Consider the following 24,658-nt stretch of genomic DNA (forward strand, 5'->3'; position numbering starts at 1 on the left):
ATTATAGTTCTGTCTGAGGAGATGGTATAGTAATGGTTAAGAGGTACTACTCTAGTATGTACAATTATTGATAAGTCTATTTTTGTTTCCGCGGGCAGTGAATGGGTAGATGTAATATTTATATTATCATGTATATGTGTTATGATTAAAATGAAAGAAAAAAAAAATGGGAATGTAAAAGTATGGTATCAGATATGTCATGATGGTGTATTATTATGAATATTTTTATTATATCAACAGTGATTTTTTGGGGCGTTACAGTAATACTCAAAAAGTAAACCGACAAGAAGTAGTCATCGAAAATTATTTGGAGGAATCCAATGTCCAAACAACAAGCAACATTCAAATTATATAAATGTGCAACAAGTTGTCATATTTGCTTGAGAGACCTTAACTTGCTTTTATTTAAAATTTATTTGTTTGAATGTTTCTCTTGTGCATTTTTAAGGCGTGATCGAGTATTGAATTGCCCGCATACTTTTCAATAAATGCATTTGCTCGAGACAATTTTTTACCAAGGATGACCAATCATGCTGAGACATTTGGAGCGTATTACTGCTTATTTTTATTTGTTGTTTTCTACTGTTGGATAAACGTCTCAAGGCATATTGTCTTCTTTTTATTTATTTATTTTGGATAAAGAATACAAACAAATTTTGAATTGGTTATAGATTTTTATGTCATATACACATGGAAGATGATACGGGAAATGAAGAGATTTGATTTGTAGCTTTTGACTGTTAGTTGTTTCTTTTTATTTTGCTAATGTGCATATTTTTCATTGAAGTCACCCAAATTATACCAGGATTCTATAAATAAATAATACGTATAGTTAACTAGAAATAACTATTCGAGATGAACCTATATAGTTTCAACTTATCATGAAAATTATATCAACAGCATATAGTTGATCAGAATTAAAAAAAATAATAAATAATAAATAATAAATAATAAATGATTTCATACAATAATGAATAAGTTCTTATTTCAAAATTTAAAATATTAGTTTCCAAATATAGATACCCAATAATATCACATTTCAAATTTCTAAAAAAATTTGTGACCAGGGTCAAATATCCTATTACTTTTCAAACTTCAAAAAATCCGTACAATATTATTTCCAAATCGTTGGGAGACAATGCTACCTTTTAAGTTTTAATTAGCCCAAAATATTTAATTACGAGAGGAACAAACATGGAGTCGTTACAGCAGAGAACAGCATAACGGCTAGCTTTTTCTTTTTATTTTTTATTTTTTCCACGAATGCTAATATTTAAGTTTAAATTTGCCAAAAAAATTTTAATTATGACAGTACCGTTTCAGCGGAGAACACCCAACGGCTAGTTCTTATTTTGAAATTTTAAACAGATCCGAAACCAAAATGAAACCAAATCTGAATTCAATAATTCATTTCCTGTTCCTCCCTTTCTCTGTCTGCCCCTCGCCACCCCTCTCTCTGTTGCGACACCTCCGCATAAGCTCCGACAAGCAGCAGGTTCACCGGCTCAGGAGCGTTAGGGCATATAAGGTCCCATTTGCGCATCTTTCAGCTTAGATTTCTCCCCATGAGTCGAAATCTTCAACAATAGAAGTATTGGAAAGCTTTGAAGGTAATAGAACAAGTTAGCTATGCTTCTATTTTATTTATGTATTTTTCCTTTTCCTTCAGCAGCTGTATTCGTTCTCAATGGAATAATTTCATTTGCTCCCTTAGTTGCATATATATATTTGTTGATTTTTTGGATGCAAACACAGTTGATGAATTTTAAAATTATTCCCTTTCATAAGATGTATGATTTTTTGTTGCCTATCATCATTTTTCTTGATGTGTGTGATCTGCCCATATACTAAGCTGTTTGATTAAATGCCTCAATGAGTAGAAATCTGATTTTTTTTATCCTCTCGCCACTTTTTTTTTGGTGTTTTTCAGTTGGTATGTGGATGATGATTGCAGGGAAGTTGATTGCACCTGATCGGAGAATAGGAAGCGAAACCAAAACATAGCCCCTCACCTATCGATACCCAGAGGTAACTCATGGTGTCTGATTTGGATTTAAATCAATTCAGTTTCCAGTTTCCCCATGTAAGGATCTCTTCTTCTTTAGCTCTTGCATTTTTCTAGGTAATCAAACAATTAAAAAAAAAGTGATGGAGGAGGTTTGTAAGTCGGGAGAAGACCTGAGTCCTCATCATCCCCCTCCTCCTCCTCCGCCACCTACTCAGCGGCGGCCGAGGGTCAGAGAGGTCAGCTCCAGGTTCATGTCTCCGGCTGTTTCTAGCTCTTGCAGCTCCTTCTCCTCTGTTGATCTTATGCCTTCCAAATCCCCACTCTCTAAAGCAACTACCATGGAATTTCATCAACCAAAGCCGCGCTCGACCTCTGTGCAAAGGAGGCGACGGCACCTGGAGATGGATCCCTTGTGCTGTGCTGATGAGAACAGGCCCTCCGAGACCACTCAATTTCAGCGGTTAGGAACTCCACTGCCATCATCCCACTTGAAAGCTCCTCCCCAAAACGTCACCTCTCAAAGGAAACAGCAACAACAACAACAGCCACAACAGCGTGTAACTGCAAAGCTTCTCAAAGAGAACGGAGGGGGCAGAGCAGAATTAATTCAGCAGATTCCCTCGAGAAACTCCTCAAGAACCCCTGCTGCCTCATCGAGGCCTGACACGCCCATGGCAACCATTGTCCCATCAAGATTCAGACTCACGCAGCAGCAGCAGCAGCAGAGGTCGTTTTCTGCCAATTACACAGCTGCTGCAAAGCTTTTACAAGCAAGCGGCATGATGTCTTCAATACCAGCTCAAAACAAGGCTGTCGTCATCAGTGCAGCTTCAATATCTCAAGAAGAGCATCCTTCATCTTCTACCTCCTCCTCTTCTTCTTCTTCATCTTCTTCTTCTTCGTCCATAAATGCAACTCCATGTTTGCGCTCTTCCATGCCAGAGGTTGATTTGTTGCCCACTATGTCTACTAGATTAATGCTGGCTGAAAAAATCAGCAGCAGCTGCAGCAGCAGTAGGGCTAATGCCAGTTCTGTTGATTCTACTTCTTCTAAGGTTTCTTCTTCCCCTTTCACCCGTTCTCTAAATTTGCCGTTGTCAAGTTGTGAAAAACCCAAGACATGTACAAACTATGCGCTGCCTCCAGTTCCCGCATGCACAAAGCTGGGGAAGGGGAAAAGGGTATCCAATCATCAGGAAGATGTGCACACTCTGAGACTCCTCCACAACCGCTATCTGCAGTGGAGATATACCAATGCAAAAGCAGAGGCCTCCAACCAGGCTCAGCAAAGTGACAGTGAGGTTTGTCTGTTGCCATGCTATCCTCTGTTATCGGACTAAACATATATGCAAGTGTCAAAAGTCCAATGACACATTTTCTGTTTAAATTTTTCAGATAAACCTTCATTGACATATTCTCCTTTTTCTTGCAAACATCTCAAGCACCTTTTTTTTTTTTTTTCCTTTCGAATAATAATATTTCTTCTACCTGTTTTATTGCAGATAACACTTCATTCTCTTGGGGTCAAGATATCCCAATTGTGTGATTCTGTGAAGAGTAAACGGATAGAACTTGGGTTTTTGCAAAGAACAAACACTCTGTCAGCAATTCTTGAATCTCAAGTAAGACTATGCCTCTATGGCTATGCTTATGCTTTGACGTTCTGCAGTATGCTATATTAGAAATTCCAATGGAAGAAATAGCATTTCACACCTAGATGTTTTGACATTTTGTAGAACCTTTGCATGTGCATGCAGACCCACTGTAACTCACTTTTAAGCATCTTTTACAGCATTTACATCTCCCAGTGGAACTGAGCCTACTTTTGGACAGCTTGCAAAAATCAGTATCAGGATCTCCACACCCCTCCCCCCACCACCAACCCAAATCATATCATTCATCCAGTTTTTACTTGCTTAGTGTATTTTTCAAATGACTTAAAAAATAGGCTACAAATTGAAGTGGAATGACGCATACAAATCCGTAAACAATCACATTGTCAATTGCAAGTGGTGAGAACACTTATTTTATGATTATATGTGAACAAATTAATGTGCACAGCACCTTCACAACCAAGTATTATGCACTCACTCAAACTCAAGTATATCTCGCACTACACCTCATAGTTTTTCTTACATCCATGAGGAGGTTGGCCCTGATGAAGTTGGAGGAGCTCAATTCTTTATTTTGGATGCCTCCATTAAGGCAACTATTGTGGCCACTATGGAAGGTGACAAGAATGTTCCGGAGAGGAGAGGGAGAGAGGGAGAGATGGTGGTCTCTCTCTCAAAACTACTCTCTCTTAACACCTATCTAATAGTTACACCAAGTTGGCTTTGGAACTATTCAAACTTAAGATCATTGGGACCTAAACATATTCATAATCTAATGTTGAGTCGTAATGTGTTTCATTTTGATATTGCCTACTATACTTTCTCCCTATTGAAGTGATATTGCACCTCCATATGCTTAGCTCTTGCATGGAATATCAGGATGTACGCAAAGCATATCATTGATTAGCTAACACAACGTAGTTGCAGCAGATATGGTTGTAAGGAATCCTCCACAAATTGCAATATCCCTAAATACTCCAAGAGATTACTTCAAAACCAAGGTTGAAAACAAATGGCATGTATCATAGTATCCATCATAATCGGCATTATAATGTCGAATATTTCACACATTCCTCCTTTCTTGTCTAAAAGCTAAAGATCAATAGTTTCTTTCTCATACCTCAATTGTCGTTGTAGTGCATCCAAATGGATCTTCTTCGACTTCTGCATAAATCAACTAATAATATAGTAACAAAAACAACAACCTTAATCAAGCCTTAAGATCCACTAGGTGGAGTCGGCTACATGAACCCTTTTCTGCCAATTTGCACGATCTTGGACAATATCCTCTGACAAATGGAGGGTTGTTATAACCTTATTCACTATCTCATATTCAATTTGCACGATCTTGGACAATATCCTCTGACAAACGGAGGGGTGTTATAACCTTATTCACTATCTCATATCCTCTAACATTTTAATTATCAGTTGGATCAATCCACCTCAACTTTTTTGAAGGTATTTCACTTACCATGTTAACACAAAGCCCTTCGTGGCCCTAACAAGATCCTTCATTTGGAAGTGAGTTAAAAAAATTCATTCCATTTAATGCATTTTTTTTTTCCATCTTCAATGATGGTCACATAGACAAGCACTAGTGCAGACCTTCCTTTCTTGGTCTTCATAAAAAAACTTGAATTTCGCATTTAAGCACCTCTCTCTATTTTGCATACTACTATCAAACCCTTTAGGCAATATATATGTCTTGATCCAACTCTCCATGCAAGAACTACATTCTTTATGTTTGTGTGTCTAAACCTCCAAGGCTTACTAGATATGACAAGCAGCATGATGAACATATATTGTGGTAATTTTTGCTATTGGCTTAAATATCTCATCATTAATAGTAGCAAATTTTGCCCATATCAAGGCTTACACTTTTCTATTAATCCATTAATTCAAATCTTCACTTTATAAACTCATTAATTAGCAATATGTAATTGGCACTTGTTCTCCACCTTTGTTAGTTAAAGATGCATTTGCATATTTAAAGTTTGGCTTTTTGTTGTCTAGTCAATCTGTGAAGCTAAAGTTGAGGAGAGAAGCTTTTTTTTCTTTTTTAACTCTTCAAACTGACTTTGCCTTTCTGCCTCAACTATTCTCTTGGCTTGGTTGGACACTTTATGCATTTTCTTTTGCAACAAACTTCTCAATTTCTATTATATCAACAATAGTGGCTATGTTGACCACCATAATGATAACACATTATCGAACCCCAAATTCCTTTAAGAATAGTGTTGACCTATTGTGGGATCTAAGTGTATATCATGCACAACCTTATTCTCAAAAGTGAATTATCGCTGGTTCGATGTTCCCATGGCTTCTCAAAGGGTGGGACATATCCCAACCTTGCTTCATATATATTGTTGCCTTTGTGAATTCAGCCTAAAATTGCAATAGGACATTCTTGGCATATGGTATATACTTTATATTTTTGGAAGATGGTGCTTCTTTCTTCTTCTTCTTTTTTTTTTTTTTTTTCCTTTTTTATTTGTCTAAACAAGTCAACTTTCAGTGTACATTGCATTCCTTCTTGCAGATAGTCTTAGAACGCCTTTGATGTGTACTTTACTTTGTTTGGTTATTTGTGTGTGTAGACACCACTATTATTTATAGAAGAAGAAATTCATGAACATGAAGGGGTAGAAGATAAGATATCCTCCCCAAAACATATGAAATAAAAGTTACAATGAAAAGCTCCCCTCTAGTCCCTCTAAAGAGTAGATGATAACAACCCCCCCAAAAAAAAAAACAAAAACAAAAGAGGGAGCCCAAAAGGAAGAAAGGAAAATAGCTCTATCCCAAGGAAGACATGAGGGAGTAGCTTTGCCATTAAAAATCATAGCCTCCCTTTCGGTCCAAAATGTGTGCGTAGGCACCACTTTTTCGCCTATTTTTTTTCCCATCATCTCCCTAAACTCCTTAAATTTGTAAAATGCTCCTAATAAATTTGAAAGAACCAGCCAAATGTACTTGGAGAAATGATCAATTAATGTTATCTTGTAAAAAAAGTAGTTGGTGGACAGCCATCTAGGTGAACAAGTTTAAGAGGCTTTTGTAGCTTCAAACTTTGACTCCTAATGTGAAATTCGTGATTTTGATGTTCTTTCCTGCAGTGCATGCAATGTTTGCTACATCTAAATGGGGGGAGACCTTTGAGCATCGACTTCCTCATCATTTTCTTAAGTAGATATACTCCCATCTGTCATCCTCCCATAGTAGGATGCGATGTTTTAAAAGGCGAAGGCATAAGGCAAGGTGTTTCAACCCTTAAGAGGCGAGGCATAAGCCTTGAGGCATTGGGACATAAGCCTTCTGGCAATTATATTTTTGGATAGAACTAATAAATTACATATATTTCAAAAATTAAGAAAAATAAGAAAATCACAAATATAAAGTGAGAATAATTATACTTTCCAAACTACCTGTTTGCCATTCAAAAATGGCTAACTTGAATTCACGACGTTAATCATGGCAAGAGATAGCTATACCATTACAAAGTTCAAATTATTTCTTGATGTAAGATACAACTTAGCAATCATGGGAAGATTGAAGTTCAAGTGTTTTAGAAATCAACTCATAATATTACATTCCTTTTATATAAACAGGTAGTTAAGATGTTCTAGCCAAATCCAACTTGAGAATCACACACCCAAAATACGTAAGCCTCAACTAAAAAGGCACAAAAGGCGTTTGCCTCAACACGTAATCCGTTAGTCTTTCTGGAATTTGGTATCTTAGTTTGAGCCTCAAGGTGCCTTGCCTTGAGGCGAGCCTTGATTGAGCCTTCATTTTTAGTGCAGTTTGGGTGCACCTTGAAGTGATTAGGATCTAATTTCTAGTGCACCTTGAAGTGATTGGAACATTCAAAATCAACTATCAAATCACTATTTTAATTAATTAGTTTCAGTCATGCTCTTCATTTGACCCATCGATTATTAGCTCTAGTGCACCTTGAAGTGACTAGAACATTCAAAATCAACTATCCAATCACTATTTTTATAAATTAGTTTCAGTCATGCTCCTCATTTGACACATCATCTATTATTGCAGAGGATGCTTCAAAGTCTTGTCTCATCGTATTTTGGATAGATGTTCCAACATTCCATTCTGCTTATTTGTACCAATAATCCCAACTTCCAAGTGAAGTATCCTATGTTACCACAGTTATAACAATTATTTTACCCCCAATATTCTTCATTTTCTTATATCTTATGAGTTGTCAAGCTCCGACTTGCTGCAATCTCCTTTCTTCTTGTCTCTTTTGCCAATCATTTGGCCTTGTTTCTTGATTAGTTGATTTATCTTTTTCTTTTAAGCAGGTTTTCCCTCACCCTTCAGAAAGGCTCAGGGCATTTCCTAGTTTTGTTCAAAGCGCCTCTTCGTTGGCTGATATATTTTCCACTCTTCTATTCCAACTAAGGCCTTGAATAATAATTCTGTTCATTGAAATGTGTTACTTTCAAGGTTTAGTTTGTGAAAATTCTTCACAAATATCTTGTTGAAAAATAGACAGAAGCTCACCTTACATGCAATTCCCTGCTGACCTTCACTTTCTATTTATTTAACAATATCTTGTGTTGGTGGTGTGCGGTGTGACTACTGCAAAATCTGTGACAAGTCATATCCAAACAAGTAAAACTGCATGCCAATGCTTCAATTATTGTAATTATTGTTGTTGAGCTTCTCAATGTTTCTAGCTGAAGTTGCCATTGTGACTTTGTGATGACCACACTCAACCAAGTAAGCCTGGTCCAGACCAACTGCACACTAGTAGAATATCCTGTACAACAATATCTGTGTGAGTTCAAGAGTGCTGGACCACTTGTTGTTAATAATTGCAAGTAGAAGGAATGTTAATTTTACGTCCAAACAAATCTTTGGTGCTCGGCACCTATATACCTGTACCAACACCTGCTGCACAGTCCCAAGTTGCAAACTAGGAGAATGTCCTTGAACCACAACCTCTGCAAGTCCATGATTGCAAGACCACTTGTTGACAAATGCCAGTGGTGAGAACACTAATTTTATATCCAAACAAATTTTGGTGCTTAGCACGTACACATACCTGTTGAGAATTCCAATTGTGAGTTTGTCCCACATTGGAAAATTTGAGTGGATGATGGGTGCTTATATACATGGTTGGGCCCAAGACCTAATTGGCTTAAGCTTTTGGGTCAAGTTGGTGTTCATTCATGTGTATCAAGCCCACCCATGGGCTCCTCCGGTGCTAACAAGTGATATTAGAGCCGATGGTTCGTAACTCTAGGTGAGCGACATTGTAAAAAGTCGAGACATGAAACTAATTCTCCTGACATGCTAACAATTGGAGGACCAAGTGTGTGGTCGGGCCAATAAGGATCATCTAGGCTAGGGATGGATCTGAATAGGGTCAAAACGTGAGAGGTAAGATTGGTTCAGAGGCAGGTGGAATGCAATCCGACGCATGTAAGGCGCTAGTGGTAAGGCCCACTTGAGCAACTGTTGGGATGGATGGATCTAAATAGAGTCAAGACGTGAGAGGTAAGATTGGTTCGGAGGCACGTGGAATGCAATCCGACGCATGTAAGGCGCTAGTGGTAAGGCTCACTTGAGCAACTGTTGGGGAATTGGATTAGGGAGATGGTTTCCGTTCAAAGGGGGGTAGTTGGAACTCACAAGTGAAGGGGAGATTGTTGAGAATTCCACTTGTGAGTTTGTCCCACATTGAAAAATTTGAGTGGATGATGGGTGCTTATATACATGGTTGGCCCTAAGACCTAATGGGGTTAAACTTTTGGGTCAAGTTGGTGTTCATCCATGTGTATCAAGCCCACCCATGGGCTCCTCCGGTGCTAATAGTATCCACACCAAAGCACTCACACTCAAGTATATCTCGCACTTTTCACACTATACTTAAAAGCGGAAGGGGAGCAGACTCAATTATATAACCAACCTCATTTAGTCTGTATGCCCCCATTGAGGTGTCAGTCATGGCCATCATGAAAGGCGGCTGCAAGAAGGTTCTAGAAAGAGGGAGAATTTTCTAGAGAGAGAGTTAAGAATTAGATTCTAAGCCTCACATATAATTTAAATATGTATGCTAACATCCTCTTATTTCCTTTCTTGTTTCCATTGAGTAGCAAAAACAAAATTAAATTTTTTATGAATTTTAATGGACAATAATTGTTAGTCGTCCTAGTCCCGGGAGTATATAGTCTAGAAGGGGGTGAATAGACTCTTTTCACGGAATGCGTATTTCTCTACAAAATAAAAACTCTTGGCAAGATGGCAAGCAATTATATCACACTATAAGTAAATGTAAATCATGCACAAGGCAAATAAAATGAAGAGAAGGGTAGAGAAAATCAACACTAGTATTTTTACGTGGTTTGGCACCAAACTTACGTCCACGCCTTGGGATCAACCCAAGGATTCCAAAAATCCACTAAGGTACTCTTTCACTGGCGGAGATGCCTTACAACTCAAGAACAAATCCCTACCACGCTCACAAAGAGCCTTCACTCGGGAACAAATCCCTTCCCGCTCACAAAGAGCCTCTTCAGTTCACAAAGAACCTTCATAAGAGGGAGAATTTTCTAGAGAGAGAGTTAAGAATTAGATTCTAAGCCTCACATATAATTTAAATATGTATGCTAACATCCTCTTATTTCCTTTCTTGTTTCCATTGAGTAGCAAAAACAAAATTAAATTTTTTATGAATTTTAATGGACAATAATTGTTAGTCGTCCTAGTCCCGGGAGTATATAGTCTAGAAGGGGGTGAACTCTTTTCACGGAATGCGTATTTCTCTACAAAATAAAAACTCTTGGCAAGATGGCAAGCAATTATATCACACTATAAGTAAATGTAAATCATGCACAAGGCAAATAAAATGAAGAGAAGGGTAGAGAAAATCAACACTAGTATTTTTACGTGGTTTGGCACCAAACTTACGTCCACGCCTTGGGATCAACCCAAGGATTCCAAAAATCCACTAAGGTACTCTTTCACTGGCGGAGAAGCCTTACAACTCAAGAACAAATCCCTACCACGCTCACAAAGAGCCTTCACTCGGGAACAAATCCCTTCCCGCTCACAAAGAGCCTCTTCAGTTCACAAAGAACCTTCACCACACGGTTCCCAAAGAACCTTTACAAGAAGATGATGAAAATACAATATGATGCAAATATTAAATACAAAGCAAACCTCATACTATCTCTCATGTAATGAATCAAACACAATTAAAGAGCAAGAGAGAAGCACTTGTGAATGAAGAACAACAATGCAAAGTGCTAGGTGCTTAGGTTTTGGTATAAAAAGATATTTTTCACTAAGAATGATCAAAAACCTTCAAAACCATGTTAATACAAGTCTAATAGCTTGTATTTATAGCCCAAGAGTAAAAGGAGTCGTTAAAATAGCCGTTGGGGGGAAGAAAAGATATTTTATTTGGTAAATTAGCCGTTTTCCGCCCGTTGGAGCAGTTCTGCCCATTGGACTTGTCGACTAGTCCCCTGCTCTCGTGGACTAGTCACACACTGCGACTCGTCGACAAATCCCTTGTGTTCATCGAGGAGTGCCCTGAATCAGAAAAAGTCATCAACATGAAAGTTGTGGACACCAAGATCGTCCTTTTTGGACTTTTCTAGCAAAAATTATGCCCCAAATACTGAAGAGTGTTCAGGACTCAAGGCTGCACTACGTTAATGACGATTGCTTTGTTTTTCCTTGTCAAAAAGCCTTTTAATGACTTAAAACATTTTTGGACAAAAGTATATGAAATATATTAAGTCTAATGAAGATTAAAACTTGTCCAAGTGAGTTTCCCCATGAATATAAGATATCTTGTTTTATGAATACATATTTGAAAACTCATTTAGATATCTTATATGCTTATTATGTCCTTTATTTTCTTTGTACCCTTAGGACATAAGACTCATTTTGATAAAACCAAGACTAAGTATGAAGATGTTCAAAATATCAAGATGTTTGAAAACTTGTCCCTTTAGAAAACATATTTGAATTTTTTATTCATTTAACAAACTCTTAAGTTTAAGTTTGAAAACCATGAAAGTTGAGTTTGTGATTTTAGTGCAATTCCTATAAACTGCAAATTGCTCAACTCTTGCTCGGAAATTATGTATGAAACAAAACTGCAAGATTTAGAAGGTATAATACCTCAAACACACTCCCATTACATAAAGTCCAACATTAAGCTCCCTTTGGTTGTGCTTGGGTCCATCCAAGTACGTGACCTTTTGATCTTTTCGATTATCAACTCTGTCCAATCTTTGACTTTTGATCAATACTTCAAGTATTCGTCCCTTGAACCTGTACTAAACAGGTTAATATTAACTTGCAAAAATGGAATGCACTAGGAACAACGAGTAGGTTAATATCATCAAAACACATAAACCATAATAGTGTAGCCAACAAGGCTAACAATAATAATAATGAGAAAGAAAAAAGTATTTCTTATTAGTGTCATTTCATCCAATTAAAACATAATCTGCAAAGATGGAATGCACTAGGAACAACGAGTAGGTTAATATCATCAAAACACATAAACCATGATAGTGTAGCCAACAAGGCTAACAATAATAATAATGAGAAAGAAAAAAGTATTTCTCATTAGTGTCATTTCATCCAATTAAAACATTTCAAGCAGTGTTTTAAATCATTAACAAAGTTTGTTTAATGTCAGACATGTCGTAAACACTGCATTAACACTGTTAGAAAGGCAGAAGAAGTTTAATAAAAAAGTTATAAAGAGCACAAACCAAATCAAATCCCCACTTCTCTCATTAGTATTGTTTAGCTAGAGAGCGAGAGAGAGAGAGAGAGAGAGAGAGAGAAAGAGAGAGAGAGAGAGAGGTGTACATGACTTGATCATTAGTGCTGCCACTACCAATTGTGATAAGAAGCACAAACATAAAGAGAATAAGTAAAATCAATTAAAACATTTCAAGCAGTGTTTTAAATCATAAACAAAGTTTGTTTAATGTCATACATGTTGTAAACACTGCATTAACACTGTTAGAAAGGCAGAAGAAGTTTAATAAAAAAATTATAAAGAGCACAAACCAAATCAAATCCCCACTTCTCTCATTAGTATTGTTTAGCCAAAGAGCGAGAGAGAGAGAGAGAGAGAGGTGTACATGACTTGATCATTAGTGCTGCCACTACCAATTGTAATAAGAAGCACAAACATAAAGAGAATAAGTAAAATCAAATCCACAATTCTCATGCAATATTGTTTATAGCCATGGATAGAGAGAGAGAGAGAGAGAGAGAGGTGTACATTAGTGCCATCACCAATTTTGATAAGAAGTGCAAAAGAATTCCTCTGTGATGCTTCTATTCCCAATTAAACATGCATGTAGCTGTGTAGTAGTTGTAGAAGTGCCAAAAAAAAAGTGAGGTGGAGATTGCCAGAAAAATGCAGGGACTAATTGTGGCAGGTTTCAAGAGATCACTTGTCAAACAACAACTCTTTTTGGCGGGCGGTCATTGAAAAGCTTTTCAATAGTTGTTTGGTCTTATTTGGTATGGTTATCATTGTTCTTAAACCATTGGCTTCTTCTTGTGAATTTTGGATTTTTTCTTCCCTCTTTTGTTCTGTCTAAAGAAATCATTTTTTTATTATGATTTTGGCTTCTTCTTTTCAATAGTTGTGTTTGGACTTATTTGGTATGATTATTGCTGTTCTTAAACCATTGGCTTCTTCCTGTGAATTTTGGATTTTTTCTTCCCTCTTTTGTTCTGTCTAAAGAAATCATTGTTTTATTATCTGGTTTGAAACCTTGTTGTGTCAATTTATTATATACTATAGACTGTTATTTCCATATCAGTTTAGTGTAACTTCCCACCTTGGAATTATTACAGGCTTTTCAAGATTATCTGCCCATGTTAAATCATTAACATGCACCTTTTTCTACTCACAACTGACTTTTTGTTCTGGGCCTAATTTTAGATTCCATATCTGGAGGAGTGGTCTGCCTTCCAAGAAGATTTTTCAGTTTCTCTATCAGAAGCAATTCAAGCTTTGTTGAATGCCTCACTTCAGCTTCCAATCAGCATGAGTGTTAGGGTATGTTTTGTTTTCTTCCATAGCTTCTTACAGCTGAATCAATTTTTCTTATTCACATTGTTATATGGAAACTGCAGGTTGATATAAAAGAGGTAGGAGAGGCGCTAAATTCTGCAGTAAAGGTGACAGAAATAATTGCTTCACATGTTCAAGGCTTCATGTCAAAGGTTAGTGCTAATAAGTTCATTTTTTTCCTATTATAATTATTTTTTTACTATCATCACCACCACCATCATCAATTATTCTTGAGAAGTCATAAGAACAACTGACATAATCTTTCTACCAGATAACCCTTTGTCATTTTTCAAAGGATCCACGAACTCCATTCACTTTTAAGGCTATTCTTCACTGGAACAAAATTGTTTTATGAAATAAAATTCCTGTGAACATACAACTAGATAAAACTAGATCCGTGGGATGTGAATGTCTTTCCATGCATACATTCATTCTTGGTTGTCCACTACTAACAAAAGCTTGTCTAATTCAGGCAGAAGAAACAGAGAATTTGATTTCAGAATTAGCGAAAACATTTGGGGGAGAAAGGACCCTTACTGAAGAATGTGGTGATCTGTTATCCAAGACATATACATCACAGGTTTGCATTGCCATTACTGCTCTTATATGCCAAAATTTTGTTGAGACTTGTATGCTCCTGAAATCCATGCTCCCAAACACTACCTCAATTTTTTTCAGAAGTAGGACTTGTATGTTTCTACAAATTTATCAGTTTAATTAACTTAGGGACCTCATTATCTTATATGTGGTCTTATATGCCATCTCCCACTTGGTTGATACTAAGAAAGATTGCTGCTTTTCAGGTGGAAGAGTGCAGCTTAAGGAGCCAGATGATCCAAATGTGTCCTAGCACCACAAAATAATTGGGCTTTACATAGTGGCCTTTTTGCTGCGGTTGCCAAAACTGCCGCTTAAAGGTTGCCAAAACCAGCAGTCTTACTTGCAATACCAGCAGTTTAGAAAGCCACTGGTCTTGTTCCCCTTGTAGCAGCGGTTAGACCAACCGCTGGTCAAAACACAGCTGAACTGCCCCCTTTGCTTCCACAATCCCCCTATATCTTTGTGGCGCCTCCAAAATTTCCAAACCAGAATTTTCCCTCCTCTCTACTCAATCTGTCTCTCCCTCTCTTTTTATATTTGCTGAAGCGACACTAAGAGTTCAAGCACTGTTCATTTGTTCTCCACTGATTACAAGATCATGTCTTCTATTTATAGGTAATCTCACTATGTTTCAGTATTCTAATCTCTCTTTTTTCCTGCTAGCTCCATTTCTTTGTTTCTTCATGTTGCAAAATTGAAGATGCATCAGATTTTCACCTCTTCATTAAGTTGTCCAATTTGTATTATTGGTTGTTTGCTAATCGCTTAGATATGTTGTGTTTGTCTGATTTTGTTAACATGACTGTTAAATGTTTGTCAAAATGATTATTTGACTATGCTTGTCAGTTTGCATTTGTGCCTCAAGCTCTGTTTGTTCTTGTATACCGTATACATAGTTTCTGCCTTCTGGTTGCATTTAATTTTTTCTCATTATATTTCACCACCTGTTCTTTTTATTTCACTGGTTATATTGGTGCATCAATGAAAGCAAAACTGTATCATTTGCTAGAGCGCAGAGCAGCACAGTGGCAATTTTTCCTTCACAGATGATTTTATATTTATTTCTATGCGAGTATATTTTCTTTCCTTCTAAACTATGTCTGTTGACTATATTAAACAAAAGAGAAAAAATAACAAAAGGCACGTTGACATAAACCTAGGTAGGGGGATAGTGCAATGATTTTTTTCTTCAATAATTTAGCTCACTTTTTTTAGCAATTAAAAAAATGAAACAGAATCCTTGACAAATGAGCCAAAAAAATTCTGAGCTAGAGGCCATCGACATGCTGTGCTGAACAATGGTGGAAAATATATGTAAAGAAAAATAAAAGCATAGCCAAAGTATTTCAATGAAATAATGCACTTTACTTTAGTAGCCAACATATAAAAAATGCTTCATATTGTATTTGGGAACATGGATTTGGAACAGCCTTGCCTTCAATTTGGAATTGTGTGGATATGATGTATTCACATTAGTCCAATTCCATAAAAATCTACAACTAATGCCATGAATTTTCTTGCTAAATGCAGCATAACTGTTAGGATCATATCCGAACTACCCTTTTGGACCTTGCTTTGATAGTCCAATTCCATAAAAATCTACAACTAATGCCATGAATTTTCTTGCTAAATGCAGCATAACTGTTAGGATCATATCCGAACTACCCTTTTGGACCTTGCTTTGATAGGATGGCACTGTGGAATAACTTCATTTTTGGTGCTTTAGGAAACAAAACATGGAAAAAAGGAAAGGTAAAAATTTTAACATTTTGTAAACTTTACAGCTATTCATAAAGAAAACAGCAAAAAAATTGCTGTTTTCAGGGGAGTGGGGAAGCAAATCATTTCCTCTCTCCTTATCTAACTACCATCACCAACTCTAATGTACCATGTCATCATTACGTACTTGGGTCAAGGCTTGTGGTGAAAACAGGGTAACTCAAGCCCCTCTAATGTACCATGTCAGCATTATGTTCTTGGTGCCATCACTAAGACTACTCCACCAATGACAACTTTCCAACCGTCATTTTTAGTGAGTCATTATCCAGTGACTTTATTGTTCTAATTTTATATATATATATATATATATATATATATATTCAAAGCATCTCAATTTTTTATAAGTCATTATCAAGTAACTTGCTAAAAATTTGGGTGATCAACAATATACAAAGCTATGAACAAAGGAAAAGATATGATTGATTATCATAAGCTTATCAGCCACCATGTCTTGAAAAATAGTCATTATCTAGTGAGAAAGCAAGAGCAAGAGCTTACTGGCTCTTTCAGACAAAGTCAATGGATGCACAATTTCTCAAATTCTTCAATCTGCATGAAAAATGGAATAAAACAAGATTATTGAAAATGATAAAAAAACAAAATAATAATAATTGAAGTAATTCATTATTTTTTGTACTACACAATTACCGCACCTAATTAGGATTGAAGGCTTGGTTCGACATTCTAGACAATCTACTGAGCCAATAGCATTAAAAAGTTGGAATTCTGTCAAATATGTTCAAAACTGTATATATGTTTTAAAAGGAAAGATCTCAGTAATTTAAAAAGAAGAGGAAAACATTGGTCTTATTTCTAAAATTCGCACTGATTCCAATCTTCAAGGGCCGCCCTATTTATGGCTTAGTCATTTCACTTTGTTTAAGATGAAAATAAAAAGCTGATGAGCTAGCTGCATCAGCTATGATTGTACATCTTGGAAAAATATATAAAATGGACTTTATCAGTAAATGAAGTAGTGTTGTCAAACACTATCATTGCCCCATGATACCCAAAAAGTAAACCAACAAGAAGTAGACATGCAATGTTAGATCCAGTGGTCCAAGCAAAAAAATAACATTCAAATTATATAAATGTGCGGCAAGTTTCCATATTTGCAAGAGAGATTCCAACCTGCTTTTGTGTTCACTATTGAAATTTATTAATTTGAATGTTTTTCTTGTGCATTTTTCAGGTGTCATTGAGTACTGGATTGGCCACATACTTTTCAACAAATGCATTAGCTCGGGGAACTTTTGATTGAGGATGACCAATTATGCTGAGAAGTTTGGAGCGTGCCACTGCTTATTTTGGTTTATTGTTTTTTGCTGTCGGATGAACAACTCTCTAGGCATGTTGTCTCTATTTTTTATTTTTTTTTGAGGAAGGAATATAAAAAAATTTCAATTGTTGATTTAAGTTGGGTTTCAATTTGTTATGGATTTTTATGTTATTTGTACATTGGATGACATGAGAAATAAAGAGGATTTGATTGAGTACAGGATAACCCACATACTTTTCGACAAATGCAATTTCCTGAGGTGCTTTTGATCGAGGATGACCGGTTATGCTTTGAAGTTTGAGTATGCCACAGCTACAGCTGCTTCTTTTTTTTTTTTGTCCTTGTTTTTTGCTGTCGGGTGAATGACTTCAAGGCATATTGTCTCCTGGAATTCAATTGTTGATAAGTTGGGTTTCATTGCCCATCGATGACATGGGCAATGAAGATATTTGATTTGTAACTTTTGGATGTTATTTTTTTATCTTGCCCGTGTGCATGCTTTTCAGGCATATATATCTCTTCTCTGTATTACAAAAGCGTGAAGGTGGACATGAACATGAAATTGATTCATTTTTATCGTTATTGCATGTTTCCTCAAATCTCAAAGGGATGGATGTGCTTCAGGATCCAATTCTTGTGCCCCTCTTCTTCTTCTTCTCCTTCTTCTTCTTTTTCTTCTTCTCAGAATGCTCAAGCCTCAGGGCCTTAATCCTACCATCCCTAATCCTTTTTCACCCAAACTCCTGCTCATCCAACCTCATGTGGTAATACCAAATGGGTGTGATTATCATGTGGGTACTTGGTTACAAGGAAAAAAGTGGTGCGACATCTTGAGGGTTTGCGGTTACCATCCCTCCTGGAATTCAACAAGGAGTAATGGAGGTGAAGCATGTATTTTACGATGGAGAGTACCAATTACTTAATAGTTGTGGTTTGTGGTGGGATGAACCGGCAAAGGAGCCAAATTGTTGATGCTATTGTGATTGATGATTCTTGGAGGCTAGCTGGAACTACTTTGCTTGTTCCGAATCTTGCCAATCAAGGTCATTCAGGGAGATGAAGGATTTGCTCAAAACCCTTAAATTTTTTAGGCTTTTAGGTTTTAGCAGGCATCCATTTTGTGAGATATTATTATTGTTGTCGATGTATTATTATTATTATTATTATTATTATTATTATTATTATTATGCTTCAATTTTTTCTTACTCTATTCATGAATTTATTTATTTTTAATAAAGGCTTTTAGCAAGCACCACAAAACATTTATTGATGCAAATTTTTTAGGTTTTTAGGAAGCTCTCTTTTTTTTTTTTTCTTTTTTGCAACCAATCGTTATAGCTTTGTGCAATATAAAATTTCCCTCACCATTTTTTTTCCTTTCCTATTCAAGAAAGTTTTTAGGCTTTTAGGATGCAGCCATTTATTGTGGGATACTCATTTCATCTCCTTTTTTTCTCAAATTTTCAGCCCTGTGTGTTATTTTGTATCATTTTGGCTTCTATAGCATCTTGCCACTTAGGATTAATTTGTGTTTAATTCAATTTAGCAATTGCCCATTTTATGTAAAGTTTGAAAGGCATATGTTTGTTTGTGCATATCTTTTGTGATCTTCATTCAAGTCCTCAATTTTGTATTGTAAATTCTATAAAATTGTCCATATGCCAACTTATCTGTGGCCTACTGCAATAATTCATGTCATTTTGGATTTAACTTGCAGGAAAACGATATTTATATATTTCAGTTGCTATTTCTTTGATATGGCTTTTAGGTTCATCATTCCCTTCTCTCTTGTGCAGATGAACTTGAACTGGTAGTTTGTTTGGTCAGTTATCCCCCCACAAGCTACCTTATTTCATTTCCATCCTATTGTTATTGGTAATTCAATCATTAAATATGGAATACTTCATAAAGATATGCCTGCTGTGATAATGTGCTATTCTCACTATGATGCTCTCGAGACCTTGGTAGAAATCTCCTAGAATATAAGTCATAAGAGAAGGAATGAAACCTAATTTTTAATGTTTATCTTCGAGATTGAAAGTCACAAGCAATGAATTTGCCTATGTGTGGTAGAAATCTCCTAGAATACAAGTCATAAGAGATGGAATGAAACCTAATTTTTAATGTTTATCTTCGAGATTGAAAGTCACAAGCAATGAATTTGCCTGTGTGTCGTAGAAATCTCCTAGAATACAAGTCATAAGAGATGGAACGAAACCTAATTTTTAATGTTTATCTTCGAGATTGAAAGTCACAAGCAATGAATTTTTGTGTTGGTGGTATTAATTAAGAATGCGAATTTTTATTTTTATTTTTTGGACACTAAATTCTAACAAATAAGAGTGCTTATGTAAGACCTTTGGGTCGTTCCATATGTTAGAATTAATTTGGATGAATGAGAATGTACTTAAAACATGAAAACGAATCCAAACACACAAGGGAGAACAAATGACCAATTGGCCAAAATTCTTAATTGTTCTCATTCCCATTTTTCAAATGAGGCTTCAATATTTTAAATCTATATATTGGAAAATATTCTTTGCGAATTGGACTGCTAAACAAAAATTATAATTCTTAAAATTTCATACCAAAAAGTTTCGAAAATGTGTCAATGTCAATGTCTGATTGATCTTGATTTTTACATTTGATGTACATGAATGTCATTCTCTTCTCATTCTACAAACAATCAAAATTTCCCTTTAACCCACTTTTTGTTTTAGCCTCTCAACGTAAAACTAAATTATAATTCCAGTTTGTATCATAGGAAATTAAAAATTATTGTCTATCCCCAATCACCCCAAATTTGTTCATACATATTTGTACATATATCTATAATTATAGACATATGCATATATTTATAACACATACATAGTAAATATAAAGCAAATATCGCCTAACTTATGGCCATGAGTTTAAGCCAAAGTTTGAAATTAATTATAGTTGGTCCATTAATATTTCTTTCTAAAGTTACTTGCCTAATATGTTGGATATATTAGTTATCGCATCAAGATGTAAGAAGAGAAAAAGGGGGGCGGGGGAACGAGATAATTTTTTAAGACAAAAAAAAAATCCTTACCTCTTTTTTGTGTCTTTTTCTATTTAGTTTCCTTGTTTGCTGCTTCTTCTTCTTCTTTTTCCAATATTTGATTACAATTTGCTTACAAAATACCCATTTTTTTTAAACATATAATTTTACTAGTTATTTTTCATACTATTGTCTCTTATTTACAAGTCAAAATTTTCAACTTAAGTACTATCTTAATTCTTCTTTGCTTCCCCTTTTCTCCTCTAAAATTATAGTACTATTTTCCTCCATCTCTTGATTGTAAATTGGTAGCTTGTTTTAGCACCATTAAATCTCACCAAAACATAGGATTGATTTGTGTTTTAAACTATTTGCAATTTTTTTAAAAAAAATAAATTTAAAATTTTAATATATTTCAATTGGGACCCAAGAATTAGAATCCTACAATGTTATTTCTTTCCTTACATGGACATATTTTCAATTGATTTTATTGTATTCTAAATGAATTTGACAAACAAAACTACGTCATTTAACGAATTTAATCGGTTAAGAATGAATAGAATAAAATTTCGAATAGGTGATAAGTTTAATTCCATTTTTTTTATATCAAACATGTAATACACCACTAATGTGCATAGTAAAAAAATGAGTTTTGCTCCTAGATTTTTTTGCCCTAAGTTTTTGTGAAGAACATTCGAGTCGTTGTAGCCATTTTAAATTCCATATTTATTCAAAATTGAACATAATCATAATGTAGTAATCGGAAAAAAATTATTATTATTAATCAATTAATTAATTAAATACTATTAAATTAATAAATTAAATAAACAAATAAGAGGAATAGTATGAAAGAAAAAAAAATAGAATAAAGATATATATATATATATATATATATATATGTTAGTAAACCTTCTTCACGAAGCTTCCCAAATCCAATTTCAAATTGGAATCCTTCAGAGTCCTGCGCCTCATCTCTCTTTTTGCATTCTCTCACTCTCCGTCTCTCCTCCGTTCTCCTTCTTTCTCTCTTCATTCTCTCAACAAATATTCGGTCAATCAAAAAATTGAAGATACCGCTAGATTTCTATCTCCGTCACCGACATTTCTACCAAAGTGGATTTGTCGTAGGAGCAACGTAGACACCACTCTTGGGGAAAGGTATATTCCCTCTCTTTCCTTAATTTCTCCTTAGATCTTCAGTTAAATCAACAATCGGACAACACCACGGGGTCCTAGTCTCGATTATCGTCATTTTGATCAAAACAAATTTTCAATTTGGGGGTCCTAAGCACCACTCCAAAGCGAGAGTGGGATTTAGGGAATTAAGGAAATTGGTTATTTTCAGGAGTTTAATTGTTATTTGAAATTTATGGGTCTAGGAAATGTTAAAATAGTATTTTATTTATGATTGATTTGATTAAATTAGGACTATTGAATCAGGGTTCGGGTGAACACTGCAACCATCGTTTTGGGGTCCCTGCTGGCGTAGTTCAAGAAACTAAGCGGAATTTATTAAACCAGGATTTTTTAGGAAATAACCGGTGAAAAATAGAAATTTTACGTGTATATGTATATGATTTTTACGTAAGTTTTGAAAAGTCAACCGTTTGAATTGTAAATTTCTAAACCTATGGCAGTACTACTAGATATTATTTGCGAAAATGGAAAGTTAAAATGACAAATTTTTTGGATAATTGTGTAAGAAATTAAATGTAAATTTTCAGTATATTAATGATGGATGTGGGTTGGCTTATTTTACAGTAAACGGATGAAATATGTTGTTAAATTGTATGGCATGAGTAAAATGAAGTTTTTGTGTTGAACTATGATATATGTATGAGATGCAAGAAATACTGGAAATGTATTGAGAATTAAAATGTGATATGATTTATTTTGCATGTGTTGAGAATGTTAAATTATAATGTATGGTTTGAGAACTTTAGTGGACCAAAATACGCACAGTACTATTGCGGGTATTTTTGGTAGTACTAGTGCACCCACACGTCTTAAAGAGAGTATGGAGACAAGATGGTCGACTGTGCTGGGAAGGGTAGGCTCCCCTTGGAGTCTAAACCAGTATGGGAATAGCCAATCAGACCTATAGACTGTAGAATGTGGTTGATTTAGCTTTGGTAGGCCAACCAGGGTTAAGTCCAGCCTTCGGGCCACACAACCCGTCATGGGGTGGAAGCATGACACTAATTTCTCAATCGGTATAAAGAGTTCTAAACGCATAATTGTTAATTTAACCAATGATAATATGATAACAGTAGATATGAGAACAGCAGATACGAGAACAACAAATATAAGAACAGCAAACAAGAATGATATGAAAATAGAATATGTGAAAACAGACATGAATACAGAAATGAGAAATGTAGAATATGAATGTGAATGTGATGAATAATACAGAGATAACAACATACAGAGTAATGTAGTAAAGTATTATCAGCATTAAATATAGTAATATTATAAGTATTAGGGGCGAGGTATTGTAACGACCTGCTTATCTTATCATTCAATAAACATACTAAATAAAATAGTCAACCCGAAACCCGTGTGTAGCGGGGACACCTGTCATACACAGCGGAACCTAGGCAGTGGTAAATGTAAATTATCATTCTCATAACCACAAAATATAAAATACCAAAGCCAACTACAATCCACAGTGATACTGTATTCATATACAACCTCAAAATATCAAAAATACATCTAGAATCCCACAATAAAAATCTCCTAATCCTGGCACAAGACTTACCCTCTTAACGGGGTAGTACAATCGACTCAATGGCGGCCACGACCCGCCGGTCCTTCTAGGTTTCTTGAAAATCATTTAATGTTCAAGGGTGAGACACTTCTCAGTAAGGGAAAATAAACTAAACGCAGTTGTGTGGCATGAATATTTGATGCAATTATACATATGCAGTACATTTCGTATATCTGGAACATTCATCATAACATACTGAATAATCAAAATTCATCATAACATACTGAATAATCAAATACTTTCGTATATTCTAATACATCATATAGTTCATAAAATGTTTGGTATAGCTGATAATACTAAAAACATACGCAGGATGAATAGTTAGCTGATGTCATATATTACCCCCCATGACGGGTTGTGCAGCCTAAAGGCGGGACCCGACAATGACTGGTCAGCCACTGTCGAGTCAAAAATGTTTGTAAGTACGATGGGACCGCCACACCCTAGTCCGGACTGTCAGGTGGACGTCTACAACTCTACACTGAAAGTCACATCGACTATGCATCTCCCGCCCCCTCGTGGGGTGGTTAGCACCAATCTGAATATAGATATCTGATCTATATAGCTACAGTACTGTGCTCCTGAAACTAAACTAAACTAACATCCGAGTTCTGATAACATATAGTACATGATAATATAGCATTTAACATAAATGGATTGATAACATTACTATACTTTCATAAATACGGCCTTGCGCCGAGCATTTTGTAAATATGGCCTTGCGCCGAACATTTCATAAATACAGCCTTACGCCAGAAGCATATAACATACACGGCCTTGCGCCTGCTATCAATCACGGCCTTGCGTCGAAAATCTCATACATATCATTCTGAGTAAATAAGTCATTTATCATGTATTTCAAAATTATCATATACTGCATTATTTCATAATTCCTGAAAACATGTTTATTCGTAAAATTGTCATTATAATACATATCATGTAAAAATAATATTATACCACACAATGCTGAATAAAATCATACATTTCATTCTAAAATCGTAATTCTTGTATAACAACAGTATTTTCTCAAATATGTATTTACTCAATAATATTTAGACATAATACATGTATTTCTGAAAATTATTTTGCTGATAAATAATAGTAATTTGCGTGGAAAATAATTGTTTTAGTTTATTCCCTTACTTGACACTGGAAAGAAACCCCCTAAAAATTCCACTCGTCCTGCACCCGCAGGGTCCCCTGTTAAACACCTTAAATTCAACAACTCTCAAAACTAAATTTTAGTATTTTCACATGAATATCATTTCTTATAACTATGAAAAGACCAAATTTGGCATAGAAATCTTTACCTCAACTCAAGGATGAATTTCAACTCGCTTCCACCAAACGATCCGCTCGGGCAGATTTGATGAGAACTTCTCTAGAAGCATCATGGCAACCTCAGATCATTGATCCGGTGAACAACGAAGCCAAAATCGAAGAGAGAGGGGAGAGAAACAGTAGGGAGGAGAGAGATTGAAAATTTTCTGATTTTTTTGC

The 24,658-nt window shown here is 35.5% G+C and overlaps 1 protein-coding gene across 4 annotated transcripts; it reads left to right on the plus strand.

Moving 5' to 3' along the window:
* The first annotated feature begins 1,307 nt into the window (after positions 1-1,307).
* On the plus strand, positions 1,308-17,583 carry LOC131155426 (protein ENDOSPERM DEFECTIVE 1-like). Of its 4 annotated transcripts, none has more exons than XM_058108549.1 (9): positions 1,308-1,610; positions 1,931-2,028; positions 2,106-3,309; positions 3,511-3,630; positions 13,577-13,693; positions 13,771-13,860; positions 14,181-14,288; positions 14,512-14,923; positions 17,280-17,583. In XM_058108549.1, the coding sequence occupies exons 3-8, from the start codon at positions 2,149-2,151 to the stop codon at positions 14,569-14,571; spliced, it is 1,656 nt and encodes a 551-aa protein (XP_057964532.1). In that variant the 5' UTR covers positions 1,308-1,610; positions 1,931-2,028; positions 2,106-2,148; the 3' UTR covers positions 14,572-14,923; positions 17,280-17,583. The 4 variants fall into 4 exon arrangements, with proteins under 4 accessions (XP_057964532.1, XP_057964533.1, XP_057964534.1 ...); XM_058108550.1 differs by having other exon boundaries at positions 2,123-3,309; XM_058108551.1 differs by having other exon boundaries at positions 1,379-1,610; positions 1,955-2,028.
* Positions 17,584-24,658: the final 7,075 nt, after the last annotated feature.

Source organism: Malania oleifera, chromosome 5, assembly GCF_029873635.1.
Source record: "Malania oleifera isolate guangnan ecotype guangnan chromosome 5, ASM2987363v1, whole genome shotgun sequence".
Classification (NCBI taxonomy): Eukaryota; Viridiplantae; Streptophyta; class Magnoliopsida; order Santalales; family Ximeniaceae; genus Malania; species Malania oleifera.